Raw genomic sequence first — 22702 nt, 5'->3', positions numbered from 1 at the left:
TGGTAATTATACCAGAAAGGATGCAATGTAGAATACAGATCATAAATTCAATGCTTATCACATAATTTTTATATTGTGCACATAGCAATTTCCTGAAATTCTAACCTTTGAACATTCTTATCCTGCTTGGTATTTTTTCTCTTAATGAAAAATCCAAAACTGTAAACCTTCCTCAAAATCTGACTTAGGGTGTTTAGAATTTGGTAGTTAATTTGTTTAAAGTAACACAGATCTCAGAATGTTGCACAGAGTACAAGTTTAATAAATATTTGTATACTGTTTGACAGCATTGCTGGTATCTTTACTGTCCCACAGAAAACACTCAACAGAAAGAGTGCATCTAGTTCTGCCACAACTGAGGTGTTGGGTATTTTGTCATGACAGCCTATTGAGAAAGGAATTAATAAAACTGTTCTTAAAATTATCTTGCAGATCAGGCTCCTTTTTCAAGTTCAGGCAAGAATATAAAGTTTTAGGAGGGAAAATGTTATAGACCAGGACAAGTTTGTGAAGAATGTAATCTTATCTTAAGTTTGCCCCACTAAGAACCAATTTCTCAATTTATCTTGACATTTTTATATTTTAACACATTTTACAAGGATTTCAATTGATCTATTCTGGAAGATAATATGATGAGTATTTTGGCATGTCAAAGTCATAGCTACTACTTAGAAAGTCTAAATGCATGAAAGAAAAAGAAAGATTGGTGCTAACAGTTGTCCATTCTTGCAGAAATAAGAGCACTGGGAACAAGCAGATAAACTGAGGCAAAAACAACTTATCATAGAAGAATTTTTGGCTGGGCGCAGTGTCTCACGCCTGTAACCCTAGCACTTTGGGAGGCTGAGGCGGGCGGATCATGAGGTCAGGAGATGGAGACCATCCTGGCTAATATGGTGAAACCCCGTCTCTACTAAAAGTACAAAAAATTAGCCGGGCGTGATGGCGGGCGCCTGTAGTCCCAGCTACTTGGGAGGCTGAGGCAGAAGAATGGCGTGAACCCGGGAGGCAGAGCTTGCAGTGAGCCGAGATCGCGCCACTGCACTCCAGCCTGGGCGACAGAGTGAGACTCCGTCTCAAAAAAAAAAAAAAAAAAAAAAAAGAAGAATTTTTAACTACTTTGTCCTTTTGCCCTGGTCGCAAATCTTCAAAGCACTCACAAGAAATATGGCAACGTGTCAAGCAATCTTCAAAATTATCCAAAAGTGCTCTATTGTCTCGGGATACAATCCCAACTTTTTTGCACAGGACACAGGAGACCTTTGACAAGTCCCCTGCATCTGTTCAGTGTTTTCTCCTCCACAGTTTCTGCCCCCACCCCACAGTGTTCAAAGTTCATGTGCCCATTCACATTCTGTGCCTTCAGGTCTGCCAAACCCTCTTTCTGGAATCCACCCCTGATATTTCTCTAACAAAATCTCACTCATCCCTCAACTTACAGATGCCATTCATTTCTTCTGTACAGTCTTCCCTAGCTGTGACAGGAAGTGCCAGCTATTTCCTTCTCTGTGTTCTAATGTCATTGTCCATATCAATCTCAGGGAACTTACAAGTTACAATTTTTAAATAACTTTCTTTTTCATTTGACAACATTTTTCATATAAACAGGGACTGTATTAGCTTATCTTGAACTAAAAGAGCCTAATAAATGACCTGGAAGATAGAGAGTAAGCATTTTATTAGAGTCTAGAATGAAGGTGTGAGTCAGTGAATGAATTTATAATTTTGTTCAATGTGGCTAAAATTAAGCTAATGATGCTTATTTTTAAATCAGAAAGATTATTCACCATTGACTAGGAGTCTTCTAAAATTCAAATGGAAGACAGATCAGAATGCTCCTGGAAGACAAATAGGACATGGGCCCTGCCCTCAAGGGCTCCGCAGTCTAGCTAGAAGGAATTACAGATATCACATATATAGGTATATAAAATGCATTCTCAGTCTCAAAGAAGCACAGCTAAAAGGATTTAGAACTGGCAGGAAGGCGGACGAAGAAACGCCTCTATGTAAATAACACTGCAGAACAAAAGCATAGAGGCCAGAAACCACGTATTATTTTCAAAGAACTGAATGCAGCTCAGCATTGCTGCAGCATGGAAAAAAGAAGGCTGTGGCCAGAGGCAAGGCAGGACAGGAGTGAAGAGGCAAGGTCATAAAGAGACCTGTACATCATTTCCAGGGACTTACTCTAAGGGAATTAGTGAACACTTGAAGGAATCTAAAACAAAACAGTCAGATTTGTGTGGTCAGCTGTCTGGGAGAGGGAGAGAAGCTGGAGAGAGACAAGATTAAAGGCAAGCTTGGTTTGAGTACAAAACTGTTATTACATAAGGATCAATAACACGAGTTTAAAATTATTAAAAACAAAGATACCAAGCATTTTGTAAAAACATTGGTATAAAAAGATCTTGTAAAAATTTTCCATCAAGTTATAAGGTTGCATGGTCTCTGTATTTTAGTTAGGGCAAACAGGATAGATGGGCAAATGGAAAAAATGAGGCCCATTGCTATTCTAACAAAACTTCATAGGACACCCTAAAAAAAGGCTCAGGTCATGACTTAGTTTTGTAAAGGGGAAGGACACTTAACATGGGAACGCTGCTCCTCTATAATCCACACTTTCCTCCAAAATAAACTATTTTAGTTACCTTTCATAGTTTTCTATAAAAGCCAAATAATTATACAAAAGCACATTGTATATGTTGAAGCACTACACTACACAACTGTAAGGTATTATAAACATCTTTTTTTAAATCTTTGATTTAAGTAAAGCAAACAGCTAAGCGTCAAGAAGGCTGTCAGTCTATTATTAATTCCACATTTATAAAGGGATAATACAAATCTCGTCTCAGAAAATATCAGGGAACACTCCATTGGGCATAAAACAAAGGAGAGCAAGTCCATAAAAATGGCATCTGCCTATTCTAGTAATGAGGAATTGTTTTTACTTCCTGAGATTCCCATTAGCATTAGTATGAGTGGAGTGTGTACACCTTAGCATACTGATAGCGCCTACATTAATGGACGTGGTGTACACACATTTTTGCAAGGAGATAGATTTCTCCATTTTTAGCAACCACATGCTTATTCACACATATATTTTGTAGAATACTGACTCAAATAGGAATTCAAATTATATTTGAGAGCTCCTTGGAGAAAAGGCTGATTCTAGGACTGGGACAAGAAATACATAAAATGAGCCTAGAGAATCTTGTAGTCCCCGAAAGTAAAGATATTCTAAAACAAACCAACACCCTGACATTAATGGAATATGTCAATGGGACACAGGAGTCAATGGAAAAAGTTCCCAAAGGCCAAAACAGGAACTATTTGAGCAACAAAATAAGTAATATAGTATTGAGTTATAATCCAAAGTATAAAATGAATATCCATGTGTCCATAATGATGAAAATAAATGAACAGATAAATCAATGGAGGAGGAGAAACAAATCTGTGCAGAAGAATTTCAAATGATTTATGTGTGTACAGGACATTTCCTTCAAGGAAGTAGAGTGCAGCTTCCCACTCTTTAAATGGGTACTACACACAGTGACTTCCTTCCAAAGAGTACAGTATGGAAACGGAGTGAAAAAAGGATAACTTTACAGTGAAGAATCTCCAAAACTACTACCTCAGCCAGGTGATCAAGGTCAAAATTAACAGCGATAAACCATATTGGTAGTATGTGCCCCTCATATCATGGGATGAAATGTTACTTTATCTCTGCTGTCTTTCTTCCAAAAACCCACTACCTCAATATAATCATGAGAAAAACATCAGTCAAATCCCGGTACAGGGATATTCTAGAAAATACCTAACCAGTATTCCTCAAAACGTTTAAGGTCGTCACAAACAAGGGACGTCTGAGAAATTGTCACATCCCAGAGGAGCCTAAGGAGACATGAAACCACACATAATGTGGTATGCTGGATAGATTCCTAGAATAGAAGAGAAGACATTAGGAAAAAACCTAAATAGATACCAAGAAAATATGGGCTTTAGTTAACAACAACGTATACATATTGATAAGGTGTGGATCTGTGTCCCCATCCAAATCTCATGTACAATTGTAATCCCCAGTGTTGGAGGTGGGGCTTGGTGGGAGGTGATTGGATCATAGGGGTGGATCCTTCATGAATGGGTTAGCACCACCCCCTCAGTGCTGTTCTCTTGATAGTGTGTGAGGGAGTTATTGTGAGATCTGGTTGTTTAACAGTGTGTAGCACCTCCTCCTCCCTCTCTTCCTCCTACTCCAGCCATGGAAAGTGCTGGCTCCCCCTTCACCTTCTGCCATGACTGCAAGTTTTCTGAGGCCTCCCCAGAAGCCGAGCAGGTGCTAGCATCATGCTTCCTGTACAGCCTGTGGAACTATAAGCCAATTAAACCTCTTTTCTTTATAAATTACCCAGTCTCAGGTATTTCTTTATAGCAATGCAAGAACTGTTTTATACAACTATTGATTTACCAATTATAACTGTGCCATACTAACATGAGACATAAATAATAGGGAAAACTGGATATGGGGTATATGAAAACTCCCTGTACTATCTTCAGAATTTTTCTACAAATCCAAACCTGTTCTAAAATATAAAATCTAACTTTAAAACATGTAATTTTGGTTGGGATTTATTCTGTTTTAAAGGTAATATTATTAAGAAGAAAGACAAAGATGTGAAGCAGAAATTTTAAATTGGAATCAAATGAACAAGGACTTCAAATGCTTTGGAAAGTGATATTATCTACATAGTCCCATTAATGAGACCTATTTAGTCTTTGCATGGCAGCAAAGTTCTTTGTGATGGTCCATGCAGAATTTAACTGTCCACATTACAGCATCATCTTAAATGCTTCACAAGTGTGCATGAGCAGGAGGAATGATCATGGTATGAGCCATGTATGCCACTTTTCCATGACCTAGTCCATTTTATTCTCCAGACTTATGTGTAAATATGACTGTCCCTTCTGTGATCTGAAAGTGGCCTTACCCTCCTGTCCAGTAAGCCTATGGCGAGTCTCATCCCATCTCCAGATGTCTTTGTCTAAATCCCTATTAAAGGACTTACCATGCTATGCTCTATCCACTTGTATGTTGCTTCCTCCAGACTGGTCTCCCACAGGGCCAGGGCTCTGCTTTTCACCTCTGCATCCACCCCACTTTAATGCAGCATTCCACACATGGCAAAGGCTCATATGTGATTGTGGCAGTGTGTTATTAGTACTTACACAATTGAATGTTGCTATTTGCTTATTTGGGAAATATTTAAAGAAACTGATTCTTGATTCAGTTATTCAAACCCAATGCAAAACTTTATCTTTTTCCCTGCTTCTCAAATAGAAAGCAATTTTAAAAGCTGTTATGTTATTTATACAGAGAAATATAAATTTAAAAGATTAATTAATTTTAAAATAGGTTAATATATATATAGACAAATGAATGGAACCATATTGACAAATGGTGCTCTTCTTTTCCAATGTTTAAGTGGCATCCCATGAGATTAATTAAGTTACTGGACTCTATTTTAAATTTGCAATTCAATTTGATTTATCTCAAGGTCTTTTAGACCTTTTAACCTAATAATCCATGACAATGTCATAAAAGATGAAGTTCACCCATACTTGCTGGTATTTTCCTCTTCCTTCATTCTCTCTCAATGTTGACCTCCAAAAAAAAAAAAGATACCTTAGTGACTGACTTGCAAGAAAGGTACATTCTCAAATTGCTTCTCCAACCTGACTCCACCCTCCACATCCAAAGATGTGAGGAAAGATGAGCATAAAACTCAGTGGAAGAAATTAAAGAGAACCAGAGGAAGTGGGTCTGGAAATAGGAGCATACTTGGGTTTAAAAAAAAAAAAGAAAGCGAGACTTGTATATATTTAGAATGTTCCTTGTTATCTAGAAATCTGTCAAAATGTTTCTTGAGCTGCATAAATAAGCCCCACCCTACACAGTAAACAAACTGAGCCAGCACAAACAAAAAAGCCAAGATTTAGAAAGGCAAATGTGATGAATACCTGAAGAACACCCACAGAGGGACAGGAGTGTTTATAAAAGGAATGTAGTGTGGTGGAGATGGCCTGATGAGAGGCTAAGAGATCTTGCTGCCTTCTCTTCCTGCCTTCAATTTTCAATGTGTGATGGGTAATGAGAACAGGATATTACAGCTGGTCTATTCCTTTTGAGTTTTTTTGAGTCATAATTATAAGGAGATTTGAAATCAGGAAGAGTGAACTGGTCACATTCCAATACAGTCATGGTTAATTTACCTATGTTGCCTAAGCGTAGGCTGCATTTATATGGTGTGATGATTTCCTTCTCATCCCTCTGGCAAGAAATACTTATTGCATAATCTGCTATAGCACCCCAAAATTCAACATCAGCTATCATTTTGTTTTTCAGCTTTTTTGAACAGCAAGGCTTATTAATTGAAATATCAGTATCTCTTACAGGAATGTTATAATAGTCGGAAAATAAAGGACATGATGTCTGAGGACCGGAGCTAGGTGAAATGAGGGAAAAGCCACATTTGTTTAAAAGCAAGCAAAATGTTGAAGATAAACTTCACACACCTACCTGAGGCTTAGTGCTAAATAAAAGTGGAGTGAATGTTGCAAGCGTGGTAATCCACATGGATTTTACATCTAGGCATCTTAAACCTGACTTTTCAAGTCTCACTGGGATGAAAACAAAGCTATTTTATTCTCCTGGAAGTCCTTTCACCTCTCCTCTGTCTCTCTCAAAATCATTCCTTCATGCTGCAGGGTGAAGCAGAAACGGAGAAGGAGTATTCGCTACTCTCAATTCAGGGTTCAAATAATTATTCAAAATAGTTCCACATATTGTGTGCCTGATCTAAGCATTTTCTTTACACATTTTGTTTCATTCAGTCCCTACAGCAATCATATGTGGTAAACAACACTTTCATTTTCCCCATGAGAGAAGTGAGACAGGCTAATCCTGTGAAAGTTGCAGATACTAGGATGAAATCACTTTTTTGTCAGGCCCAAACACACTAAAGCAAAAAGCCAAAAGGAGGAGTTCATGCTTCTATGGCTGAGATAAAGACTGTCTCAAGGACTTGCTAAAATAACCTCCCAAGAAATTCTTTCTTTAGGACTACTGCAATTCAGATAAGATGTTCTCAAAAGAATACCGGTTCAGTAATGGCATCTGCAGCCATTACTGGACAGGTATGTCCAGCAATGTAATTAAATTGCCATTCAATTATATTGGCAATTAACTGATGCCAAATCTGGCTCTGAGTGTCCGAAACTAATAAACTCTGTTTCCAAGTAGCTTACATGAACTTCCCCCTGTGCCAATAAAACTTCCCTTTACCCTTCCCACTGCAGATGCATATGTGGCTTGGCTTAACTGTGCGTCTTGGGTCATAATCTTCATTTCTACTTCCCAAATACATCCAGCATATTTGAATATATTTTTCTTTGTTGTTGTTTTCTGGGGTGAACAACCCATTGATTTTCTGAAGGTTGCACAGCTAATAAGTGGTGGCATTGAGGTTGGAACCGTGATGGCTTGTCCGCCAAAGTCCATGTCCTTTCATATTGAGTTCCAGGAAATCACCATGATCAGCAGTTTTCCCTGAATGGAAGATCATGTTTCAGTTGGTGATCTGAAGTATGTCTTATTCTTGCCATTATTGCCACTTTCATCTTCCACCCTCCAAAATCCATGTTAGCTTTCTTATTGGTCCAGGTTGATTTGCTCTCTGATTTATTCTGTATTTGTATTTATTTCTTTATTATGAGAAGAGGTTGAAAAAAAAATCAAGATCATAGCCATCCTTGGAGAAAAAAAAAAAGCTTCAGTGTTAAAATGCTGTAAGCATTCAAAGGTATTTTTGACATATCAGAAGTCTGTTTGACTTAGAAGAAAAATATCTAGATACTGAAGTCTTTACAAGAAATTATGAAGAATGGGAGGAAAAAGATATTTTACAGAAGTAAATGAAAAATCTGACTGGCTATGCATTAAGAATGGTAATGCAATACTAATAGGCCCTGCTCTACAAAGTCATTTTTAAGTCAGCTGCTTTGTTTAATGTTCAAATTTCCGTTTAAATCAATAGCACTTACTTTGCTTTCTTCAGTAGAAGGCATTTGCATTCCAGTAAAACACAAACACACACACACACAGACACACACACAAAATTGGGATAGAAATGAGTCAGCCATTTCCTGTCCTAACATTCAAATCCACTTTTCTGAAAACATGATTCAAGCAGTCCAACAATAATTTAATTGGCTGTTCTGTAAATTACAGGGCTGACCACCATATAAACACCAGAGAAATGTACATGGGTATTAGTCATCAGCTGTCATTTTTCTGATAATCTGAACTTTCTGTGTATAATCATGAAACACAATATTACACAAGATAATGAAAAAGTCTGTTTTCTATGCAAACTTCAACTTCTGTCATTTTTATGCACTATATATCATAAATTTATGACTCATGGTTAGCACAAGATATCTGAAATACAACAATTTATCTAATAGGAGTGCTGATGATAACCTCTGATGAAGGGATGGAACCCTGATATAATAAGTCTATTTGATAAATGGTTAAATGATGGTGACAAGGGGATCAATGTGAATTAGAAGGGGATATATGGGCTGCTGCAGGGCTCTCTTTTAGCTGTGTTTTGTTTCATACATTTGTTATGGATCAGATAAAAATAACAAAATAGGTTTATCTTATCTATGATGACACACAATTGAGATAGCTGAAAATAGAATGAATAATAGAGTCAGGATACAAAATATAACATGCCGATGTAACAATCTGTCTCCAACATAGGCAATTCAATTGAGATGACAGTACTGTATTAGTTTCTGATATAAACAAATTTAAGACATCAGTATGGGGAATACATGGTGAATAATATGGAAAGCTGTACCTGTAAAATACTTGGACATTTTGATTTTATAGTTAGCTCACTATTTGCCAACAATGTGTAATGCTGCCACAAAAAGCTGATAAGATTTTGGGTTGCATTAATAGAATTAAAGTATCTGGGTTGAAGGAGGTTTCAGGCATAATTGAAGTCTCCACAAGTTTCTGATCAGAACACATCTTAACCATTAGGTTCATTTTGAATGATGGACTTCTAGAATGATACAGGCAAAGTGGAGCTTATTATAAGATCAAGAATGAAGGCAAAATAACTAAATAACAGGTATAACTGACATCAAGATATTTCAACCTGGAAAAAAGAAAATTTAGCATGAGACAAAGACCTAATAGATATCTTGAAATATTTAGATATCTGTCATTTAAAAATTCACAAATGACAAGATGTAGAACAAGGATCTGTGAGTACAAATTCTTTTTTTCTTTTTAGAATTTTTTTTAGAGACTGGGTCCCACTATATTGCCCAGGCTGGCATGAAGTATCTATTCACAGGCATAATCATAATGCCCTATAGCCTCCAACTCCTGGGCTCAAGCCATCCTCCTACCTCAGCCTCCCAAGTAGCTGAGACTATAAGCATGTACCATGGTGCCCTCAGCAAATGTTTTTACACTCAATAACTGCATGTTCCATTCAACTGCAATTTGAAGAATTATACATTTCAGAGCAATTGTATCATTATATTTAAGATCTTAATAACATTTCCTTTGTTCTTTCATCTTTTTTATAATTGAAGCCTCTTAATGTGCTCACAAGATGCCGTATGTTACCATTGCTTCATTTTGTCTTAAAATATTTATTTCTAGCTCTTAGGGACAGGTAAACCAAATAAAATATTTGCATTTAGCTTTCTCTTTTCTTTTATCAAAAGCAGGGGACTTCCAAATCATTTCTGTTTATAAATGAGAACCTATGTGACTGGTAGTAATACCCTGATATCCTCTTGAAACAATTACTGTGCTTTCTCAAGCCATTAACTTATGACCACAAATGATTATCATTAAATGAGTATCTCGGGGAGACTTGACAGTATAAGGCTTTATGCAAAAATGTGTAACAGGACTAACTTCTCTAAATGTTAGGATCCCACATTCTTTTGATATTTGAGAACTAAATATAATGAACATCATGGGCCCTTGAGACTTTCAGTTTAAGATTTTCCTTTAAAAATAATAGCATTATTCTCTGAGGACATGAGAACAGTATTACTTTATTTAGTTTAAGTGAACCTAAAATAGAGCAGAGGAAATCATTAAATGAGTGAACATATATTTTTCCTTGTTGCCCATTCATGCCAAAACGGATGTGTCTTGAAAGTACAAAATCACTTACAACGGGGAAAATATCTTTAAAATGATTAAACTTATCTTCAGAGAGAGATGCCTAGTAGTCTCAATAATTACTCTGGAATAAACTACAATGCTGATGATTATATTATGTTCTGCAGTCTTATGAACAAGCAAACATGGTGTTTTATAGCTGCATGAGGAAGGAAGTCTACTGAAAGTAGCTATTAATGTGTCCATTTATATCCCGCCTCCCTGAATAGGCCCCAAATCTAGAGCAAATACAGAGTGGGAAATTTCACTCCCAATTTAGCCCTCTCTCCAAACTCCAGAGGAAGCTGCTCAGCTGGCCTCTCATGCAGTTGAAACTGAGCTGGACAAATTGAGTATGATCAACCAGTGGGCCCACAGCCCAAGCACCAGACTAGAAAAAACATGAGAGAGTAGACTGGACAGACTCTACCTCAAATCAAGAACATTTCAGTGTGAGAAATAAGAGATGCTTTCCCTGGAACTGATGTTGGTCAAGATACTGATAGGTCTTCTTCTAGCAGTTCCAATTCTGGGGAAAATTTCAGAATCTGAACTAGATTCTTAGTTGTTGTTTCAACAGTAGTTACATGTACAGTGAATAGCTGGTTTGATTGAGTTTCTTAGAGCTGCTCCTGACACAAGACAATGAGGCAACACTTCATCCTCAGTCTCCCTGAAATTGAAGTTATTCTGCTTTGCTTTAGCCAAGAGAAAAACAGTAATCATCTGCCAACACTGGCAAGAGTAATTAGGGCTTCTGGAAAAATCTCTTTAAGGAAGTATGTGAATAAGGGTAAAAAAAAATCTTTGTCATTATTTTGGAAACTGAATTTCTAGAATGAAATTCTGAGATCCCTAATTATTTCTTTTTCAACCCCATATTTTACTCTTGATGAAACTAAGTTTTAAGTAGATAAGATATCTTACTGAACATAACACTGTTAAGTTGCAGAGCTGAGACTAGATCTAGCTTATCATCAGATGTGTGGTCCTAGAGAACAGACGGCCGACCAGCCATGATTCAGCACTCATGACAACCCGAAACAGTACCTGAACAGTACCTTTTATGGTGGGTGGCGTGTACACACTCTGCTTCCTTTGCTTAGGGGATGCATTCTGTAACTGTGGAGAAAGAGAAAAAAGTAAAAGCCTTAGATTTGGATACAAAGTACGATGCCATCAGACCTGTGAGGGAAATAAATACTGTGCCATGTTATGAAAAGCTTTCTGATTTCTCCCTGTCATGAAATAGAATCTAATTAATGAGAAATTATATACATGTTAGTGATATCACAGACTTAAGAGATACATGGAGTTGTAGGGTCTACTTAATCATAAAATTCTTCATTCATGGCAGCCTTGAAATCATTTTACTTTCCCACCTAATAACATTAATTTATTTTAAAAAGAAAGAGAAAAAGAGACACCAATCCTTTTCATTTGAGAGAAAAACAGTCTGAGTTCCATGACAAAGTATATTCCAAAAGCTATGTCCAGGGAATAATAGTATCTGTTCGTGGGGTTACTGAGTGATTCAAGAGGGACAATGAAGATCCTTGGAAAGTAATAGCAATCTTTAACCCTCTTGAATTGACGTGTTCAACTATTACCTCCATTTACTTGGAATTATACTGTTGAGGTAACATTCTTCATATGTTTAAAAGATAAGTCCTTTCCTAATAAAACTGTTATGTGACACTCTTACCTAAGCATTATTGGATCAGGATAAAGTTATTGAAGAGATTTTGCATTTCAAAACGACAAAAATAAGAACTTATTTCAGGGTCAAAATACAGATAAGGATACAGAGCTCTATATAATGGATATACATATTATTCATTTAATAAATTACATGGTCTAACCCCCAATCGGAAAATGCCAAAGACTCCGTTTTAATAGCACGTTGATTTATGTTTTAATGTTGCAAGTGTACGGGTCTTAATCAATGAGTTTTTGCATCTGGGGCAATTATTTTTGCTTTGAAAAGCTCAAGTGTAAATAGTTACAACATACTTTTTGAAGATTGTTCCAGGCTTGCTATGCACATTAGCAAGAACATAATGTACAAAGTTTAAACTAGAAACTGTTTTACAAAGTTGTAGATAGAGCTTGAGGCCTCTTTCCTTGTGCTTGCTAAAGATTAACTGCCCTCAAAGGTATCATCGAGATGTTATTTATCTGATGCAAAAACAATCAATTAAAAACTAAACCTTTCAACAAAACAGTTACCAAATCCATATCAGATGAGCAAATAGTATAAGCAAATTTCTCCGGAATAGAGTTTTGTGATACCTACATACTATGCACAGGTGTAGACAGGGTGACTCTACATTAATGTTAAATATGTGGATGATTGACATTTCTGGGGCACTTCTACTGTTTCAGTCACATCTGGCTGGTTTTGAGAAGGAATCAGTTTAGGGATTTTTAATGTTTACTTCCATACACATATTTAAAGATCAAATAGAAAATTAAATCCACAGAAATTTTTTTATTGTTGTTGTTTAGTAACACAGAGTAAACTTACTAATAAAAACTAATTTATATTTATGTAAGAGTTTAGTTTTGAAAGCTTTTCCACTTTTACTATCTCACAAAATTTTCAGAAAAGTCTTGCGATATACTATTTGATATTTTGTCCATTCTACATTTTTCTCTTTAAGTATTGCTGTATGCCTACACCTGCGATCAAGGGAATTGATTAGGTAACCCTGCACAGCATCCTATTCAATATTTATTTCATTTCTGGGAACTAGTTTATTCACTTTGTGTTTCATATATTCTATATTATATGCTCTCCTAGCCTCTCCTGGTTTCTATTTTCTATATAAACTCCTACACATGTATGTGGAGGGAATAGAGAGTGACAGTGTTCAGACAGCCTGCTGAATTTAAATCTGAGTACATTTCTAGGTGAACCCATTGGATCTGTTTACTCAGGCTTTGGGGACTTCAGTCCCCCTAGACTCTGGCCTCAGACTTTTGGCTCCACATACCAGAAGACCCTGTAAGAGGTGTCATCCCTCCAACCCCATCTCCTTGCTCTGGGGTTCCAGCATTACTTGGCTTAGCCTGTGGTATGCATATATAATCACTCAATAAATTGAAGTTGTCAATACCATATTTTGCCATTAAAAGTGATGTTTTATTTTAAAAGTATTTTCAGGGGTTAGCATTACATAGGTAGAGAATAAAGGTAACCGAGAGGCAGAGATTTTAATGACACTATATTACTGTTTATTCAGTCAGAAGGAGCAATCTAAAGTTTTATTACAGTTGTATCATATTATTTATATCACATCAAATCAAGCAAATTTTTGCATTTTTAATTGATTTGAACACATTTATACAAAATATTTTTAAAAACTTACTTCCCCTTGTGTGTTGGGCACCCTCTTGTCATCTATTTCTGTAAGAGAAGTAGGTATAATGTATTAGGCATGTAATATTCTTTCTTGTAATATATATATTAACATTTTCAACAACACAGATAAAAATGATTTAATAATTGCCTTATACAAAAACTACAACTTACAGCTAAGAAGGAGAGGAGGACAGAGGTGGGTAGTTTCCTTTTGATATAACCTTCTCCCAAAGGTTCAAAAAAGTTATAGAAAAAGCTTGACATCCCAGATTTCTCACCTTTCAGCAGTCCAGAAAGGGGACCAGGGAAGTGACTCTTGGAACAAAGTTAGGTGTCATCAGCCTCACAGTTAAGGTGTCAGGAACCTCCTCTCCTCCGCCACTATCCATTAATGAGAGCCTTTGTCAAATTTCCTCAAGTTTGTCACTACCCAAATCAAATCTCCTTTCCCACTCAGTCCAATCACCATGACTACAAGGAAGGCAGTATCCTCTATATATATGTATCTGGAAAGAACTAATTGCTCCATCAAATATTTCTTATGACAGTGCTTGGATGGCTTCTTATGATTGTGCTGTGTATGAAGGGTTGTGACGAACGGTGAGGTGGAGGAAGAGGTGCTTACACATGCCCCTTCCACAGCAGCAAGATGTTCTGGGCTGGGTTTCTTTTTTACCTCGTCACCTACATTGTATGGTGTCTGCCTCTTGGCTTCTTCACCTAGTTCCCCTTTCCTGATCCTTATGCTAGGCCCAAGGCTCAAAGACTAACCCCATGATCCAAAAACTGCATGAGAAGTTCATCAAATAATATCTGCTTAAAGACAATGATGTAGATCTGTATTGACATGAAAATACATGCTATATAAGTGAAAAATATTTCAAACTAAATGAATGGTATTTTTATTTAATAAAGGATAGATATATGTAGATAAAGTGATATATATATGCATAGAAAACTACCAGTATGTTAACGGTAGTTATCCTGGGGTGATTGAATAACACATTCTGTTTTATCCCTATCTGTACTGCTTTTCTTTTTATAACAAGCATGTATTACTTTTATAACAAAAAAGCAGTGTATACATATGTATGTGGATACACATATATATGCACACAAATATATACATATATGTAGTAGAATTTCTCTATAAATCCAACCATGCCTGAAGTTGATATTTCATATAGTAAGAGAACAAACTGGCTAAACAGCTAGAATGGGAATAGTATATGGAACCATTGTTTATTCTAATCTGATATCTTGCTTACTAAATGTTAAAAAGTTATGGAAACTTCTGATACATTGTACTTTCTTTATATAAGGGAGGACAGACAGTTTAGTATGGCAATCACAAGTGTCTGATGCAATAACTGTAAGTATGTGGGGCATTTTCAGGCAGCTATGAATATACTAAATTGAACAATCCTGTCTATCAATGTGCACTATTTTTTTGCTATCACATTATTATTAAATATCAAATATGATCCACTGTAACAATGTACTGTGATCCATTGGATGATTAAATGCCAGTGGGGTTCCTTAATATTTTGCTTTTGATTAGGATTTACAAAATCCAACCCAGGACCTATAACTTCATGTTTTAGAAACACAATGGGATCTGATCATTCAGATTTTTACTTTCCCTACTGTCTCACTACAACGCCCACTAAAACAGTGTTTTCCCAAGGCAATTATGAGGGCCTCACTGTTAAATATTTCAATGAAAAAAGGTTTGTTTTGTTGTTGTTGTTGAGTTCTGCTGATAAAATCAATTATTTATGTCGTGAAGGCAAGGATTAAAAAAAATCAGTCTTACATTCTTGTCTTGAAATTGAAAAGTGAAAATTAAATAACTAACTTTTCAGGTCAAATTGACTCAGACAAAGGTACAACGGAAGCCAATAACAGATCATAGTTGCCAGCTCTTTACACAAAAACATCAAAATGTTCTTAATAATGTCTCCTTTTTTTTTTCCTCAGGGCCTCAAATTCTGACCCCGTTGGCAGTCCCAGAAGTCTTTAGGAAACTGGATCCCACATGAAGCATAAGAATATACCCCTGTCTTCAAATATTGTTTAGCTCTCTCATCAAACCAGAAAAAAAAAAATACTATTTTGGAGTAGGGTTGAACAAAATCAGTGTGTTAGTAGATTACCCATAATCACAAACTATAAATTTTCTGAAAGAGGCTTTTGTAGCTATTCCAGCCATATCTTGTCTATATTTCTCCATTTCTCAAGGACCACTTAGTCTGAAAGAAGAAATTTCTTGGTTTGGGAGGAAAATGTAAAACTCATCTAAGTATAACATTTTAAGAAATATTGTCATCATTAAAGATGAAGATAGAAACAGAAATTTCTGTTTTGAGTATTGATTAGTTAGAATGCTCTTAAGATATTTAAATTCATGAAAGGAACAGGACAAACTGAGAATGCATGTGGATACACACGTGAACTACAAACACCCAGCGTCTCCTTGTCTTTGTCAATGAGATCTCATTCAATTTTGGAAAACTAGTTGTAATAAAAAATTAAGTGCCTACAAAAATGAAGTGTAAGAGCAAAGGAAACATAAAGAACATGGTCAAAAAATAAGGAAAAGTGAACTATAATAGAATGAGAACTATAAAAACTAAGAAACGGGCAGAATGCAGAGACAACACTAAGGAAAGCCTAAAGAGCCATGATTGAGGCTGGCAGAAAAATCTGTCTTGGAGAAAGCACTGTAGAGCATACATAATATCTAATACTGTTTCTTCCATTTGTCTGTCGTGACCACACTTAAGCCACATAAAATTCCTGAATTACAGAGTTTTCCTCATGTGTGAAATGGGAAAGAGGAAGCATAATAATTCTTACTCTGCCTTCCTCGTTTTCTCATAAGTTTGTTTTGAGGAATAAAAAAATGAAAAAATGAGAGCACAATTTCCCACACCTTAAGTGCAGACTATAACTTCTTTCCAAAGAGTGCAGTATGGAAAAGGAGCAGGAGGGAATGAGTATCTTTATGGTGGGAAACTTAATTCTGCCAGGTAACCAAGGGCAATACAAGTCATAAATCGTGTTGATCCCTTGCTATGATGCTATGAAGACGAGACTTTATATCAATGATCTTCCTCCTCAAACCCCTTAAGCCTAGTCTAGTCATGAGAAAAACATCAGATAAATCCCAATACAAGGGCATTGTACAAGATTGCTGACTAGTACTCTTCAAAGCTGTCAAGGTCATGAAAAACAAGAAAAGTCTGAGAGACTGTCATAGCCAAGAGGAGCCTAAGGAGACATGATAAATGTAATGAGGTATCCTAAATAGGATTCTGGAACAGAAAAAAAGGCATTATAAAACTATCTCAATAAACTATGGGTTTCAGTTAATTAAAAAAATCATTATTGGGTTATTAATTATAACAATTAAATAGTAATGACTTAGAATATTAAGAATAGGGAAACTATGTGTGAAGAAGGTGCTCCATGGGACTCAATGTGCCCTTCGTTCAATTTTTCCATAAATCTAAAACTCTTTAAAAAAATTAAGCCCATTAATAAAAACTTGAAAAATAAAAAATCACTAAATCCAAATAAAATCACCCTAAGAGTACATTTTTGTTCTTACTGTCAGAATTCTGCGTGTATTTTGAAGAGCAACAGAGAGTCATGATTAGAAAGTAGACAATGTAACTAAAAACAAGGTCATGAAAATATCATTTAAAAGTGTTATATAGGGCCAATTAAAGAGGTATAAGGAAGGGCAAGAGTGAGCTTACAAAGAGAATATTTCAAAGTTTAGTTGAAGTTGTTGAAAGCTGATGCAAGTAAAAATGCGTTAGAGGAAAAAATGGGGAGTTAAACAATTTTCAAATAAGTCCATAATGATGGGAGCACTTTACCTTGATTTACTTACTGACTGAATGTGGGGAGATAATGGAACAAAGTATAAAATAAAATACCACTAGTATCTGTTTGATTATACATATTCCCCAGCTTGCTGCTTCTGTGCATTTATTCCCCATATCCGGAAAACTCCTGCCCTCATACCAAATACTACTATCCCTCAGAGTTCTGTTCAAACAGCATTTCCTCTGGGAAATCTTTCCCAATTCATGTCTCTCCTATGCTCAATTGGAACTCATCTCTTCCCCAACCAACACCCACAGCACTTCCTTTACTCCTGTCTCATAGAACTCACCACCATATTCCCTATATCATGTCCATTAGTGTTTTTATCTCCCCAGGCAACCTGCAAAAGAATGAGGATTATCCTCTATGTTTGATTTTTCCACATCTCTGAGCACAATAGCATAGCTGACACACAATAACAACCTGTCAAATAAATTTATCTTAATGCCTATGTTTCATAAAACCAGACCATCTGTTTGCTGCTTCTCTGCATTCCAAATTACAATAGTAGTGCAATTATTTGCTCATAGTAGGTGCTAAATAAATACTTTTAACAATTTTTAAGTGTTCAGTTTGCAAACTTTTTAAGGCAGAATCCATTATTTCCATTTTTAAAAATCAATGTACTAGGTTCAAATGCTACAGACACTCAAATTCTTATAAATATTGCCTAAGTGGCTCAAAGGGAATCTTACAGGAAAAATAAGGATGTATGACTTCCCTCTGTTGGTTTCTAGAGATTGAGAAGATATCTATTTCAAGGACAATATGTATAAGACAAATTAAAAATAAGCGGTAGGCAAGGTCAAATCAAACATATAATTTTACAGAAACTAGCCTTAGACAATAACTAAAACCATGGAAAGGAATGATTTATTCTGGATATTGGCTGCTAAAGAGCACTGACCCATATATAGAATGCTTTGGTAAGAAGAGACTCAATTTCTTAGACTAAACCCCAAAGATACAGACTTTTGATGAATTTAGATAACAGAGGGTCACTTGAATCTTCATTTTAGGCAGCTATTTTGGAAATGTGAGGGAAAAAGTCAGTTTAGTGGAAATTGGAGGGCTTCCAATAAAAATAGTCTTGTAAATTCATTCTTTGAAGACTCTTCTTCTCAAAAGCAATAGCAATGGCAGATTAAATACAAAAAGAGATGACTAAAAAGATAGAGCCACAGTCAAAAATTAGTTAAACATCTCCAAGGACCATAAATACAAGAAAAGCAAAATGCAATAAGTAGGTTGGAAACCATGGGGCCTGCAAGTCTTTAGATCCAGAAGTCGACTGAGGCAACTAGAACTTCTAATCTCTCAGCAGAACTGACTTCGTGTGAAAGACAAAGGCCAGACTTGCTGCCTGGAAGTGGAAGCAGGGCTCTCTCATCTGTGTTGAGAAAGGCACTCATCTGTGTATCTAGCGAGACGGGAGAAAGTGGTCATTTTAGAACAGGCCACCACAAGCTAGGTAAGTGCCTCTGCTTTACTTCTAGTATCATCATAAAACAGGAGTCTTTGATGTCCCAATTAGGATCTCATTCTAGATGACAAGTATATAGTATTGAATAAAGAAAGACTCAAGAACATTAACAAGGAAGAATGAGCATAAAGGAGAGAAAACTCCCATTCACAAGGAGTTGAAAATTAAAATTTCAAAACATAAGAAGAAAACGAAAATTCATTTTTAGGAATGCTGCTTAAAAAGCAAGTGGAAGATGAATTCTTCCAGGTGAAATGAAAACATCAGAGCGATTTGAAAACATCAGAGCAGTTTTAAAATGTCTCTAAAATGCATATATTTTGGACTTACAAAGAGATGAAGAAGAAAGTATAATTTCTCATGAGAAATCATGAAGCCAGAAGGAAGCAGCACAACAGTCTTCAAGTACTGAACAAAATGAACTATCAACTGTAGAATTTGATATTCAGTAAAATCATCCTTTAGGAATGAAAGAGAAATAAAGTTTTTCTTTATCCACCATTAGACAAAGGAAACCAAGAGAATTTGCCAGTAGCAGATATACCCTCACTAGCAGATATACCCTAAATGAATGGCAAAGGAAGTCCTCTATAACCAGAAGAAAAAGGATTGAAAAAAGGAGTCTTAGAACACCAGGAAGAAAAGAAGAATAATGGAAAAAGCAAAAATGTGAGTAAATATCATAGATTTTGCTACCTCTCTTGAATTGTCTACATTATGTTTGCCAAGTAGATAAGAAATTATGGTTCTCAACCTATATAGAGGGAATATTTAAGACAATCATATAAGTAAGAGATGGTAAAGAGACTTAGAGGGAAGTAAAGACATTTAGAGGGAAGTTTCTATACTCTGATAAAAGTTGGCACCAGCAAACTGTGATAAGTATATATGCATAATAGCACAATTGCTAAAAATCCATACAAAGAGATACACTCAGAAATGTTATAGATACATCAAAATGGAATTATAAAAATGTTCAAGTAACCTAGGCAAAGATAAAAAAAAACAGACACTAAAAACAAAATGACAACTGGAAAACTAAAATGGTAGATGTAAGTCCTAACATAGCAGTAATTATATTAAATATAAATGGCCCAAGTAAACCAATTAAAAAACACACTGGGCCAAGTGTGGTGGCTCATGCCTGTAATCCCAGCACTTTGGGAGGCCAAGGCAGGTGGATCACCTGAGGTCAGGAGTTCGAGACCAGCCTAGCCAACATGGTGAAACCCTGTCTCTACTAAAAATATGAAAATTAGCCAGGTGTGGTGGCACACACCTATAATTCCAGCTACCAAGGAGGCTGAGGCAGGACAGTCACTTGAACCCAGGAGGCAGAGGCTGCAGTGAGCTGAGATCATACCACTGCATTCTAGCCTGGGTGACAGAGAAAATTGTCTCAAAAAGAAAGACACACACACACACACACACACTTATACACACACATTGGCACAGTGGATAAAAATCAAAATAATCTAACTATACACAAGGGCATTATGTTGAGTGAAAAAAAAAAGCCAATTTCAAAAGGTCACATACTGTGTAATTCAATTCATATAACATTCTTGAATGACATTTTGTTATTCAAGATGGAGAAGAGATTAGTAGTTGCCAGGGATCAAGAATAGTGACAGGAGGAAGGAGTGAGTATAAATATAAAGTAGTAGCAAGAGGGAGATCTTTGTGGTGATGGAATAATTCTATTTGATTGCCATAGTAGGTATACAAATCTACATAAGTGATAAAATGCCATAAAACTATAAGCACACATTGTACTCATGTCAATTTCATGGTTTTGTTATTGTACTGTAAATGTTACCATTACAGAAAACTCAGTGAAAGGAACCTGGAACCTCTCCAGGCTATGTTTAAAACTTTCTGTGAATCTTTTATTTCCAAATTAAAAGTTAAAAGAAACAAATTATGACAACAAAAATTCAAGATTGGAAATAATTTAAGAGAAAATTAATAAATCAAAAATGTTACTGAGAAATTTACCCAAATCCAATACCAAAATATAAAGATATAAAATACATGAAACAAAGGTAAACAGACATAAGGAAGAGATTAAGAATCTGGCCGGGGGTGGTGGCTCAGGCCTGTAATCCCAGCACTAATCCCAGAGGAAAATATAAAATTAGCCGGGCGTGATGGCAGGCACCTGTAGTCCCAGCTACTCAGAAGGCTGAGGCAGGAGAATCACTTGAACCCGGGAGGCGGAGGTTGTGGTGAGCTGAGATCACACCACTGCACTCCAGCCTAGGCAACAGGAGCAAAACTCTGTCTCAAAAAAATAAATAAATAAAATAAATAAATAAATAAATAAAAATCTGCAAAATCATATAAAAGAGCAGATTCAGAATGAGAGGATAAAAGAAATGTTAGAAAATGTTTTAGAAGTGAAGAGATACATAAATATTATAAATAAAACAGATGCCAAGAAAGTTAATGAAAATAACTCTACGCCCAGACCATGGAAGTAAAAGTTTATAACATCACATTTAAAGAGAAATCTCGAGGGTAACGAGAGCTAGAAAGGACAATTATTAACTGTGGAAAAATCTCACCTGCAATAACAAATGGCAAAGGCAAAGGCATGGAAGTAAACAAAACTATTTTTCTACCCACTAAGTTGTATTCAAAAAGGACAAATTACAGCCATTTTCAGACAATCGAAAAAGATCAATAGTTACAATGACCTTTATTTTATCAATGAATAAGATCAACTTATATTTATACATTCCAGAGTGTTTAAAAATAAAAGATCAACTATTTGCTCAAAGTGAATAAAACAAATATTTGTACATTGTATAAACCCTTTAGCTGAAAACATTTTTCACCACAACTAGATTATACATCTTCAAACAGAATGGAAGATGGAGGAAACTGCAGACAATTGTTTCCAAAGCTAATTTTGTCCTACTCTAAGAGCAGAATTGGTTTGTTTTTCTTACTAATATCTTTCTTGAACGGATGAAATTATCAACATAAAAGTCCTTTCTTTTAAAAACATACACTTTTGTTTTGTGTACTAAGCCTGTTTTTCCTGGTTCCAAAATAACTTCAATTTCCTCCTTATTCTGAATTTTTGGTGAGTACCAAGAAACAGAAAATTTCTTTTTAAAAGGGAAACATATTACTACATTTTGTTTAGAATTCAAACATATGATTTTTTTTTCTTGGCTCACTCATTTGGGAGCTATTCTAATGAGCTGACAGGAAGTCAGTCTATTTTAGTCATCTGTCAATAAATTATGATTTTATTTTACTAAAAATATTCGAACATGTTAATAAAAATTGTATGTTTTGTGATTTCGATTAATTTTACAACAAAAGGTTAAAACACAAATACTAATCCTAAGATTAAGTGGATAATATCTTTTTCTTAATTTACAACAGGGCAAGTTGAGCAGTGAAGTGGCAGCCTGCTGTGTTGGGGTGATGGCCTCACTTTTGTCATATTAATGTGAGATACATAAGCAGGTGAGTGTCAGAGGAGAAAGTAGGATTGTGGGCAATCCTAAACCAGTTAGTTAGGTAGAATTCACTGAAATCGAATTAAATTTCACAAAACTACCATTGCTGTGTGGGATGATATGACACACAAAAGAAATAAACTTGATTATTTCACTTATCAAGGCATTCCTTTGGCATTGTCTAAAAATAACTATTAGCTGATAGAGCCAAGCATGTCTGCTCTAAT

The 22702-nt window shown here is 35.8% G+C and overlaps 1 protein-coding gene across 4 annotated transcripts in view; it reads right to left on the bottom strand.

Moving 5' to 3' along the window:
- PPP1R1C (protein phosphatase 1 regulatory inhibitor subunit 1C) overlaps positions 1-22702 on the bottom strand; it is a 144087-nt gene that overhangs the window by 54826 nt on the left and 66559 nt on the right. For 3 of the 4 annotated variants that reach the window (XR_678544.4, XM_003309351.6, XM_063790626.1), the window contains exons 3-4: positions 13627-13664; positions 11317-11377 (exon numbers count right to left, since the gene is read on the bottom strand). Coding sequence is in view for 3 of the 4 variants with exons in the window: in XM_003309351.6 (XP_003309399.2) it covers positions 11317-11377; positions 13627-13664 (99 nt within the window). In the remaining variant the exon portion in view is untranslated. Of the gene's footprint in view, positions 1-11305; positions 11378-13626; positions 13665-22702 lie in introns of all 4 variants that reach the window. The other variant, XM_016950139.3, reaches the window with a different exon arrangement.

The sequence above is a fragment of the Pan troglodytes genome, chromosome 13 (assembly GCF_028858775.2).
Source record: "Pan troglodytes isolate AG18354 chromosome 13, NHGRI_mPanTro3-v2.0_pri, whole genome shotgun sequence".
NCBI lineage: Eukaryota > Metazoa > Chordata > Mammalia > Primates > Hominidae > Pan > Pan troglodytes.
This window is presented reverse-complemented; position numbering and strand designations above follow the sequence as displayed.